At 45.8% G+C, this 11,729-nt stretch overlaps 1 protein-coding gene across 4 annotated transcripts; it reads left to right on the top strand.

Annotated features, from left to right (window-relative positions):
- The first annotated feature begins 512 nt into the window (after positions 1–512).
- Positions 513–9,580, top strand: ss18 (SS18 subunit of BAF chromatin remodeling complex). 4 transcript variants are annotated; one of them, XM_080011180.1, is made up of 11 exons: positions 513–636; positions 1,723–1,799; positions 1,943–2,027; positions 2,974–3,130; positions 3,715–3,945; positions 4,058–4,228; positions 4,662–4,739; positions 5,989–6,111; positions 7,207–7,337; positions 7,751–7,813; positions 8,630–9,580. In XM_080011180.1, the coding sequence occupies exons 1-10, from the start codon at positions 568–570 to the stop codon at positions 7,766–7,768; spliced, it is 1,140 nt and encodes a 379-aa protein (XP_079867306.1). In that variant the 5' UTR covers positions 513–567; the 3' UTR covers positions 7,769–7,813; positions 8,630–9,580. The 4 variants fall into 4 exon arrangements, with proteins under 4 accessions (XP_079867306.1, XP_079867305.1, XP_079867304.1 ...); XM_080011179.1 differs by lacking the exon at positions 7,751–7,813; XM_080011178.1 differs by lacking the exons at positions 7,751–7,813; positions 8,630–9,580 and having other exon boundaries at positions 7,207–7,441.
- Positions 9,581–11,729: the final 2,149 nt, after the last annotated feature.

Below are 11,729 nucleotides of genomic sequence, written 5' to 3'. Positions count from 1 at the left end.
TTTTTTAATTTGACGTGCTCCTTGCGGGTCTGGTGCTTTCATTCGGGGCGTCGTTGATATCAAAATGATACATAACACATACGCAGTTAATTATTGATGACATTTCTGATAATTGATTGATTCTTCGATTCGTCGTGTTGGCACTTGACAGAAAGTGATTCAGACGTTAGTTCCTAAACTGCCTCTTTGTAGAGCTGCCCCCCCCCCCCGGCTTTTTGGAATACGCTTAGACTTTTCCAATTTGTAGATAAAAGGGGGGTGTATTGTTGTATTTAATAAATGTTATTCGTGTTTGTGTCCGAGCTACAATGTGTTTGTATCGAAAAGCTACAATTCCAGACGGAATAAAATCTCACCCCATCAGGGATGCTGCAAAACAAACAATGGAGCGCGGCGTATATGATCCGAGTTAACCTCCGCCCCCCCCCCCCGCGTGAGTGTACTACCCCATTACCAAACAGCGTCGTATTCCAAACTGTCTGGTCCGAGCGCTCCCGCAGTTCTGCGAAGTGCAGCGGCCACTTTTTTTGCGCGCCAGTGTTTAGTCCCTTTCGCAGCTATATCACCATGTCGGTGGCGTTCGCACCCCACAGGCAGCGCGGAAAGGGGGACATAACTCCCGCCGGAATACAGAAGGTAATACACATCTCCGCGGCGCGTCGGAGACACGGAGGCTAATGGGGACAAGGCTAATGCTAACGCGCTAGCATCGGATGTAGCCCGTCGCACCGTTTCCCGTCCGAGCGGCTCCAGCCTCCGGAGTCCGACTGCGTGGCGACTGGCGACGGTGCTTTCAGACCGGAGCGGCCACGTGCGGGAGCGAACGGTGTACGGCCGAATCGTCCGAACTAAAGTAGAAATCACATCCCAAATGAATGAAGGCCCCGTGGTGTTGTTAGCCCACGACTGCTAGCAAAACGCTTCTTTTGTTCCACATCAGAACAAATAGGCGACCACATTAAAGTCCTTTGAGAAAAAAAAAAAAAAAAAAAGCAAGAATGTGGCCCCAAACAAAAAGTTTGAAAGATAAAATAAACAACAGACTAGTGAATCTCCATCGAAAATTTGAAATGCAAAGCAGGGAATTGCGCATCTCTGCGTATATATTGAGTATGAGCACTATGTGTACAGCACATGGTTATAAGCAAATTGGTTACGAAAAATATGCATATACTGTATATACGTACAGTTGTAGTTGTGTAATATTAGCAACAATGATAAGTCCATTTTCATATACAAGGGAATTGTCTTGCTAGGTGTTGGTGCAAGGTTGTACAGATAATTAGCATAGAAAAGCTTGACAGTCAAAAAATATATATATTAACTGTGATTATGCGCCGCATACATTAAAAGGCTGTGGCAGGTGCTCATTGTAGGTGTATTTAATGTATTTTGTATACTGCTGTAGGATAGGATGAATAAAGATGTAAACAAGAATACAGGCGCCAATAGCAATGGATGAGAAGGTCATAATTATTACGATATTACTAAGTAATTACAGTGCCTAACGTCTAAATCATTACAATACTATTACAATACATTGCCCAGGTGTTGCACAAGTCGTGTGTGTGTTTGTCTTTGTCTGTTTCTGAGAACAATTCCTTCAGTTTGATTCGTGAATAGATAATGTGGGATGATGATCTTTATGGTTCACATTCTGTAATCAGTGTAATTATACATGTTTTGATGTGTGTATATATATATCTCTTGCTCGTCTTTCAGTTACTAGATGATAACAACCACCTGATCCAGTGCATCATGGACTTCCAGAGTAAAGGCAAAACAGCAGAATGTTCACAGTAAGTGCTGAGCATCTTCATCATCTTTTTCCAGATTTAAAAAATGAATTAGACGTTCACAATGCTCTGGTTCAGATCGAGGGGCTTGTCTTCTGAGATGAAATCATCAAACACGTACCATCCTTTGTCACTTCCTGTTGCAGGTATCAACAGATGCTGCACAGAAATCTTGTGTACCTGGCCACGATAGCAGACTCCAATCAGAACATGCAGTCCCTCCTTCCTGCTGTGAGTGTTGGCTCTAGTTTGTTGTCTTGCACAGAGACGCAACCTCCTCTATTTATTGTACTGAATTAGTGTTTCCCACAGGTTAGAAATATACCTGTGGTTGTATGCTGGCTTGTAAAATATCTACCGTGTCCACATCTTATAACATAATTCCAGAGAACATCTCTCTCTCCCTGTGATTGTCAGTCAGATTGTCAGAATGAACAGGTACAGGAGGGGTAGAGCAAGGGGAGATCCAGTAGTTTATCGAAAAACTACGTTTGGGAAACACTGTGAATGTTACCTTGTACCTACACAACATAAGTTAATGCAGATGTTTCTTACCTCCCATGTGAAATATTGTGAAAATCAAGAGGTAAATTAGATGTTTATCAAGAGTGTTGCAATGTGCAGATCATGTTTTTTTTTTTTTTTTTAATCTGTGCAAACAAAAAAAAAGGTCGAAATTTGTTTTCATCATTCTGCTGTATCTTAGAGTTATGCCCCTCATTGTTACTTATAGTTAATTCCCCTCAAAGGTTTACCTTTTTGAAGCCTAATATTCCCACTCACAGGGATGCAAGTACTCATAACGTCCACATTGCAGGGCTTGTGGTAATTATTAAATAATGTTACATTTTATTTATTCATATTTTTCTCCTTGTTTCTACAAATTAAATATTGCACAGTTTTCTTCCTTGTGGCTGTAATTGTGGAACTACGTGGAATGGGAAAATCCTAACCTCGGAGACCTCGCTTGTCCTCATAATTTGGGATGCTCCACACTCTTGACTTAATTTTCTTCAAAATCTGACTTCCATTGGATTTGCTTTCAATTTTAAGGATGACCAATGTTTTGTATATATTATTGTTTTGACTGATTTGTTACAGTTATTATTGAAATACATAGAATAGAGTATATTTAGCTTAACTCTTGTGCCTTCCACTGTGTGCGATGCGACTGCAGCCACCCACTCAGAACATGCCCATGGGCCCTGGTGGGATGAACCAGAGTGGAGCTCCCCCCCAGCCTCCCCACGGTCACAGCATGCCTGCTGAAGGCATGGTCAGTGGCGCCCCCCCTGCACCCCACATGCAGAGCCAGATGAACGGACAGATGCCTGGTAAGTGTCATCCCACAGACACACACACACACACACCCACACACACACACACCAGAAAACCACCAAAAGCACACATCCACCTCGCATCTATCCTTTCTCTTTTCCTTTTTTCCCCTCTACCCATTCTCTTCTTGTGGTTCATGTCTCACTTTGGTTGCCTAGCAACACCACTGTACTGCGAGGTAGGTCGCTCTGCTTGAGGATGATGTCACCCATTTCCCTGCTCTGGTGGTCCTGGATTCCTGTTATTATGGGGTTTGTGCTTTTTTTGCAGCCCACTTTGTTATATTCTGAGGTAATTTTATAAAATGACCTCAGAATATAACATTTCATTTTATATATATATATATATATATATATATATATATATATATATATATATAATTTTTGACAGTGAAGAGGAAAATGTTAGTCTATGAGTCACTATATGAGCTATGAACTGCACAACACAACTATGATGGTCAGAGGTCCGTAGAATCATCATCATCATCATAAAACAAATGTATTCCTGTATTGTGATTTTAGGGCTCATTATGTAGTTATATGTAGCTATGTGGCTGAACCAGTCTGCGGATGTTTTCCAGGGCCTAATCATATGCCCATGCAAGGACCCGGTCCAGGCCCCAACCAGCCCCCCAACATGCCCGCCGGCTCCATGAACATGCCCCCGAGCAGCCACGGTACGATGGGCGGCTACAACCATGCCGTCCCTTCCTCGCAGGGCATTCCGGCCCAGAGCCAGATGAACATGACTCAGGGCCAGCCCCTGGGGAACTACGGGCCCCGGCCAAACATTAACATGCAGCCCAACCAAGGTAAAGGGGGGAAAAAAGTTAATGAGTGTCTTCACTGTTAAGCTGGATGGTTTTCTGAGTTTGTATGTGCTGCATTTTCCCAATAACAAGAGACTCTGTCGGTCCACCCCAGGCCCCATGATGCACCAGCAGCCTCCCACCCAACAGTATAACATACCCCCTGGAGGCGCGGGGCAGCACTACCAAGGGCAGCAGACCCCCATGGGCATGATGGGCCAGGTCAGCCAGGGGAACCACGTCATGGGCCAGAGACCTATGCCACCCTACAGACCCCCGCAGCAAGGTACGGCCCCTCGGAGCCGAGTGGGCAGGAAGTCTCCAGCACAGCGCCACAGCCTTCTCTCTCTCTCTCTTTCTCTCTCTCTCTCCCTCCCCTAACACACCCCTTTTTTTTACATTTCTTACTTTCTCTCCCTTCCCCCTTCTCTCTATTCATCTCTCCTCAGAATTTAACTATTTTCTTTTATTTTCTTTTCTTTTTTTTTTTTTTTTTTTTTTTTACACTGTGTTTGCTCACAGACACCTCGGTGCCTCCAGGTTTCTCAATTTGAAGCCTGAAACAGCTCATAGAGGGGGCGGGCGATCGCGAGGACGATTGCAAATTCAGAACTAGCAGTAGGGAAACCATCCTTACTCCCCTTGACACAGAGCCACTGGTCCCAACAACACCTTGAATCTACTTGTGTGTATGTTGTGTGCTGTGTATGTGTATGTAGGACCCCCTCAGCAGTACCCAGGGCAGGAAGACTACTATGGGGACCAGTACAGTCACGCAGGACAGGGAGCCTCAGAAGGTAGGAGAACCCTCCAACCACTCCTGGGGCAACCAAAAAAACAAAAACAAAAACCATTCACTTAGAGGAGTTGTGTTGCAACATGGAGGTTTAAAGGACGCTGGAAGAACACCACGGACATCTCTGGAATTTAGAGTCTTCTTTACTTTCCGGGAGGAACCAAAAGCTGCTTGTTGGTCTAGCGAGTGAAAAGGTGTTGGTGTGTGATCTACGTGGTGTATTTCTGCAAGAGGAGCACTGTGGTGCATGGCCAGGACAACTTTAGAGTCACGCACATATTTAAAATGTGTGATGTCACATCCCCACAAAGGATATTTATCGTGAGAATATCGTTGCGAAACTAACATTGGTGTTCAGCCAAACCGAGTCCTCTACAGTGAGGTTTATTTTATTTTATTTTGATTTTTTTTTTTTTTTTTTACTTTAACATAATTAACGTATAATGCTTTTGTCAAATCCGTTGTTTTGGGCGGGGGTTCTTATTTTTGGAAGTTAACGTCAAAGCACTGGGCCTGGGCTGAAACCAGCGCGGTTCAACCATAAGCCTCCCATTTATGTGAATAAAACACTACGACCTTTTATCCTTCCTATTTTGGCAACAACGACATTGCAAGCTTATCTCACAATGAACTTATCCCCCTGCCTGCCTGTGTCCATTAACATTTACTTTCATCATCTGCTGACTATAGCACCTTTCTTTACCCTTTTCTTTTCAATTTATTTTAAATTCAGACAAATTGCCATTTCTTTCAATTGAGCAGATTTGTCACTCTGTCAAAATCTACCTTCCTTGTCAATTAAGATATAGCTGAACAATTCAATTCATATTTTTATGATTCCCTATTTTCCCCCCTTAATTCTATTTAATTTTCCTTAATTTCCTTCTCTGCTGTGCGTCCTTTCTGTTCCATGCATATCAACGTTTGATATTTCATAATGCAAACAAGTTTTTCTCTCCTCCAGTGTCTCCCAGGTAAGGTTGTGTACAATAACGGGCAACACCAAAAGCTATTTGATCTAATATCTCCTCTTGCTTCCAGTTTTTTTCCCTTTTTCGCACTCTGTCAGCTCCTCGTGTACTTTTCGAGGGTTCCATCCAACAATAAATGAGAGCGGAACCATGAATCAATCATTGGGAACAGAATCCTCTCCTCAGAAAAGCTTGACTAATTTCTGGTGTGATTTCTGACGTCTCCTGTGCTCCTACAGGTGTCAACTAGTTGACGGTGCTCACTGTCGCCCCCCGCAGGTAATGCCCAGTATGGCCAGCAGCAAGAGGCTTACCAGCAAGGCCCCCCCCAGCAGCAGGGCTACCCTCCCCAGCAGCAGTACCCAGGCCAGCAAGCCTATCCTCCACAGCAGCAGGCCTATGGTAAGTTTCCCTCTTTCCCTCCCTCCTCTTACAGGTGGCGCCGCCCGCTGTCTTTGGCCGCCTTGAAAGACGGTTGAATAATAATTTGTTTTGCGCAACTTATCAGTGCGTGCCCCTGGAAAGGTCCGCGTCCAAACACATGTCACAACACCCCTAACCAACCACGGAATGAATCACCTTAATTAATGGTTAGGGGAGATGGAAAATTAATCGGTGGAGGTGGCTCGCGCCGCATTAGCATTCCTCCTGGTCTTCTGGTATCTGCTTGATATGACACCCCTGGTCTTAGAGAGAGAGAGAGAGAGAGAGAGAGAGAGAGAGAGAGAGGGAGGGAAGGAGCAGAAGAGAGGGAAAGGGAGGGGGAGATTTGGCTGATGGGTACCATCCTTGGGCCATGTGCGCGAGTGTGGAAGCTACTGCAACTCTGCTCGTTTTATCTCCGACCATCTTTCCCTCTAACTTTCCATGCGTCAGCCTCGCTCTCTCGGAGCCAGAGGCCTTCATCTGATGTTGGTAATGAGCGTTCGGAGGCAGAGGCTATGATGGGATCCATCTGGCATGCAGACGCTCCCTCGCAGGCCCCCACAAGGCAGCGCTCGCCAGTGTCAGGCATTAGGAGCCTAACGATGCTGCGTGGGCTTGGTTTGACTCCGGCCCCGCTCAGGCTTCACTTGGCCCTTCAGAGCACCGGCGCCGCTACAGCGTACGGGGGTTGATGGAAGTGATTTTTAATGAGGCCTGCTCCGCTAATGAAGACCCACGGAATCTCCTTGATGTCTCCTTGCATTAGGAGGGGCCCCGCCCTGCCCCCCGATCCACATCGTCCTACTCATTACCGAGCCCTAACAAAGCGGTCCGAGCCGGGCGCCGACTCCTCCGTTTCGCAGCCTTCTTGATTGTAAACTTGCAGGGTACAAGGGTACAGCGATGGAGTGCATTTTTCAATCAAAACTTAATTGAAGTGTGTGCTACAGGTGCCAAACCGAACCGATAGGCAGGCTTAGAGATGCGGCTGGAGTCTGCGTATTAAGAGCCAACAGCCCTTCTCTTATTTGAAGCGCCGATCTTAACCCCATCCCTCAATCTGTGTCCCAGGTCCCTCCCAAAGTGCCCCGGGACAGTACCCCAACTACCCCCAGGGACAGGGCCAGCAGTATGCGGCCTACCGCCCCCCCCAGCCGGGGCCCCCGCAGAGTCAGCAGCAGCGCCCCTATGGCTACGACCAGGTGAGTATGAGTCCGGTGTCGGCCGAATGCCAGACCCCGTCTGTAGCTTGGCCTTAGAGCGTCCCGTATTTAAAAAGAACTGTCAGACGTAGGGATACAGGGAAGTAGATGTTAGGGGGGTTTATGCATGCTGACATCCTGTTTGGGGAGGTGGGTGGGGGGGTTTTGTAATGTGTTTAATCTTAGCCGTAGTTTTTTCACATGTTAACTCTGGGTTTGAGGGGTTTATTTCGGGAGGGCATTGAAGATCTGCCCTGGCTAGAATGGCATGCGAGTCCAGGGCGCTCCTTCTGAAACCTAACATGCAGTGTGCTCTAGTGTTAAAAGGGAGATGGACATGTTGCCCTGTATTTCCTGTGGTCTTATGTGGGGGCCACAGCTACACTTTGATATCTTTATCTTTGAATATTCAGGGACACATGAGGAAATAAAGACCCAGGGATTTGAACCCCTGACTAGCTCTGTAAGAAGCAAAGGTAATGGTTGCTGTGAAGACCTCAACGTCCAATCTTAGACGTTTGACCACATAGCTTTTATTTGCATTTGTTTTGTTTCTCTCTCTCTCTATATCTTTACGTCTTGAGCCTTTTCCATTTTTCTCCTTTTTGTTTCTCTTTTTCTTTTTTTTTTTTTTTTTTTGTAACCAGGGGTCGAATTTAAAGTGAAGAGGTCCCAAAACACAGCATGCATAGTCTGTCATGAAACCGCAAACGCTCACATGACTTTGGTTGTCTGCTATATTTATTTATTTGCATTGTGCAGTCCACATTGACTCCAGATACTGCTCTCAACAAGTATTCCAGTTTGTGTGTTTGATAACAATTCTACGGATCAAATCAAAGCATGAAAATGAAAATGAGTTAAATGTGGGTTTCCAGCAGTACGGAACGCATACTTCGACCCCTGTTTAGAAATGCATTGATTACTGTTATTTGACAGAATTTAGCCCAGTTGCCTCCTAGTCCAAAAAAAAAGGAGTATCCTCACTAGCCACGCCGCTGCAGAAACCTGAGGTCAGGCTGCATTTCACCACGCACCAGTTGTGTGGCCATGCTGCCACCTGCTGGTTAAAATATGCAAATGCAACCAAGTTGTAAATCACGGTTTGCAGTACCATATGTTTGATACCACAGATGTGCTCGTTTACATCCTATTACAATATGTCCAATTAGATTTGTCTCTCGTTTGTTTTGGTATTTATTGATGTTTTATTTTTTTTTTGTTTTTTGTTTTTTTTTTCACTTTCAGATGAAAGGTCAGTAACACACACTCATCCACACCTCTCTTCACAGGGCCAGTATGGAAATTACCAGCAATGAACGATGGTCACAGCAACCGAACAGAGCACCGCTCTGACCTTTCTGCCTGAGCTCTGACCTCTGCTCGTCTGTTAAGTAGAATCAGATCACGGCCGCAGCTCACACACACACGCACACGCACACACACACAGAAACATCCATTTTACTCCATTCTCCAAAAATCATCTGGTTCTTACTTGTAAAACGTGTTCTTTGTGTTGTCTCTGTCAATGTGATTCATTTTTTAAAATTTGATTTATTTTTTTCCTGAAACTCCCAGACCCGCCCTTTTTGTCCGGTATTTCTCAAAGCAGCAATGCCTTAACAAAACGAAAAAAAACAAAACAAATAAACAACAGAGCTGCCTTATTGTATAACATTACGAACAAAGAGGGACATTTTTGGATATCGCAGACGGTTTAAAATGTACAGAATTCCCGCATAGTGCTCTCTGTCTACGAGAAGCAATAACGCCAGCAGCAGAGTGTGGAGGGGAGCGGGCGTGGCACACGTCAGAGCGGCCACAGCGTGTGGATGGATTTGATGCTTTTTCGATGGAGATAACTTTGTCTAAGAGACTAGTTCTAAGTACTGTGTTGTTGACTTCCTAAAGTGTACGTGTCAGTGTAACCTTTTTTTTTTTAATTTTTTTTATTTTATTTTGGTATGATCTTTTCTGACGATCCCATCCAGCACATTTTGTAATCCCTTTTTTTGTGAGTGTGTGTGTGTGTGTATTTCTTTAAACTGTGTAACTGTTGAGTTTCATCCACTGCAGTGACCTGGTCCCGGTTTTATAGAGACTCAATGACTTGCACAAAACAGCCCCAAAGGATAAATACAAACCAGTATACTTGCAGTTGGCGTATTTGCGCCTGAAACAGTAGATCTCCTTTTTTTTTTTTTTATCATTATTAATTATTATTATTATTATTATTATTATTATTATTATTATTATTAATAAATAAAATCAACTACAGCACGTAACCAAGGCTGTTTTTTTAAATTAAAAGTCACAGGATTCTACCAGGTTTGCCATTAGAAAGCGGTTGTGTTTTTATTTTTATTTTCTTATGACCAGTGTGCCCAGACACGTGATTCATAGCAAACACCACTTTAACATAGAAGTGAGATGAAGTCTCAGCCCGCCAGCGCCTCTTTATGTATAAATATAAAAGCGAGATTGAGGCTGCGTTGTCCATTGACTGCAAACTGGTGAATGACCAAACGGCCGAATTTGCTCCAGAAAATATTTGTTTTTGTTTCCAGAAAGTCTCATCGCCCTCAAAAAACCAAGTTGAAGTCATTGAACTAGTATTGTGTACGGGGGGTGGGGAAATAGACACATTGTTACTGTCAAATATGTAACATAACTATGTGAAAATAATGTTCTGAGAAGGATTTGATAATTTTACAGTTCTATGGTGCGTACTATATTAATATCTGTACAGTGGCATAGAGGGGGACTGACTGTCTGCATCTTGTTTATATACGGCTGTTTTGATATTTTTCCTTCTGCACCCCATCAACAGTGGTCACAATTGTGTCATTGCAATGTAAAACTGTACATTATAATAAATTGAAAAAAAAACAAACACATGGTTGTTTAACTCGTGTGGATCTGTAACACAATAAATCAACCTGTGCACCGGGCAGCGTCCTGACAGGATGATGTAATTGTTTTTCTGTATCTGCTGCTTTGGTCTCCAGAACGGTAATGACCCCCTCGTAGGCCGCGCCTTTCCTCCCGCTCGGTCCAGATGCATCCAGAGAGGGAGGGAGGGAGGGAGGTCTGGGGGCCACGTCCACACCCCAAATTACCTTGCTACGCCCATCCTCGTCGCCCCCCGCACCCTCCAGAGTGGGAGAGGGACTACCTGTCACACGGGGGGAAGCGGTGCAGATGGCACGCCAGATGTGTGGCCGGAGCACGTGACGGGAGAGCGGCGAGGGCCACTGCTCGGCCTGATGAGTGTTTTATTAGATTTTTGGGGGGATTTGAGTTGATACTGGCCTTCGTACGTTGTTGTATTGGCGTGTGTCAGCCTACCTGCGTGTAACCTCAAATCTAGGCCGCCTCACTTTGCCGGCTGCTTACGTATTGTGTTTGTGTCTCCCGGCTCAGGTCTAGTGGCATCTCCCAGTCATCCCACCATCCTGCTGCTCCCACAGCTGGCCGCCCCACCCTTCCCAGCTGCCACTGGGGCTCCCCACCCTTGCCCCACCCCCAGCCGCTTGGCAAGGGCTGGCGTTTTGGGCGCCCCCCCACCAGTCCTCCCTGGCAGCTGCCGCCCTCAGCTGCGCTCTCGCAGACGGCACCGGGGTCAGACAAAGTCACTCCTCCTGTGACTGAGTCTGTGGCCGTCAGGGTGTGGTGGTGGTGGTGGTGGGTGGAGGGGAGGATTTCGGGGCGGGGCGGGGTGGAGGGAGCCAGAAGATTGTTTCACCAAAGACGCCTTTCCAAACACAAACGCGGCGCAGCCGTGCGCACACGTTTGGCCAAACATGGATTGAAGGGGACGGCGGGCGATGGAACCCTTCAGCCTCTCTCTCTCTCTCTCTCTCTCTCTCCCTCTCTCTCTCCCCCTTTTCTGAAAAGCTTCTCTCATCATCTGTTCCATATATCTTTCAATTAATCACGGCCGAAGATGGTGTTTCATCCAGTGATGGCCGGGCAAACAATGGGGATGATCATTTGGGGCGTTTTATCTTGTTCAATATTTAGATTATTATAATTCAGGACACCTTTCTAGGGAGACTCCTAAGTGCAAAGAGGAAAATGACATTGCGAACATAGCTGCCAGGCAAGGTGTGAGCTCTCTCTCTTATCCTCCCTCTCTCTCTTACCCTCTCCCACCGTCTCTCTCTCTCTTTCTCTCACTCTTTGCCTCTCGCTCTCCCGCTCGGTGTGACGGAGGGTCTGTGGGGAGGTATAAGAGGTAGTTATGGGGGGAAATGCACCAGCCTTCCGCGGTTTAATTGGAGATGTGTCACACTAAATAAATGGTGCAAAAACAAGCGCTGACTGGAGGCTTGAGGGACGGGCCCCGGGGAGGCAGCCTGTTTTATTGGGCAGGAGCCTCGCACCGCTCCG

Source organism: Zeus faber, assembly GCF_960531495.2.
Source record: "Zeus faber genome assembly, chromosome: 12".
NCBI lineage: Eukaryota > Metazoa > Chordata > Actinopteri > Zeiformes > Zeidae > Zeus > Zeus faber.
This window is presented reverse-complemented; position numbering and strand designations above follow the sequence as displayed.

Coding starts and splice junctions, on each gene's coding strand:
- ss18 (XM_080011178.1), top strand. CDS start 568: ATGTCGGTGGCGTTCGCACCCCACAGGCAGCGCGGAAAGGGGGACATA. Junction 3,131..3,714: donor GATGAACGGACAGATGCCTG/GTAAGTGTCATC, acceptor GATGTTTTCCAG/GGCCTAATCATATGCCCATG. Junction 4,740..5,988: donor AGGACAGGGAGCCTCAGAAG/GTAGGAGAACCC, acceptor CGCCCCCCGCAG/GTAATGCCCAGTATGGCCAG.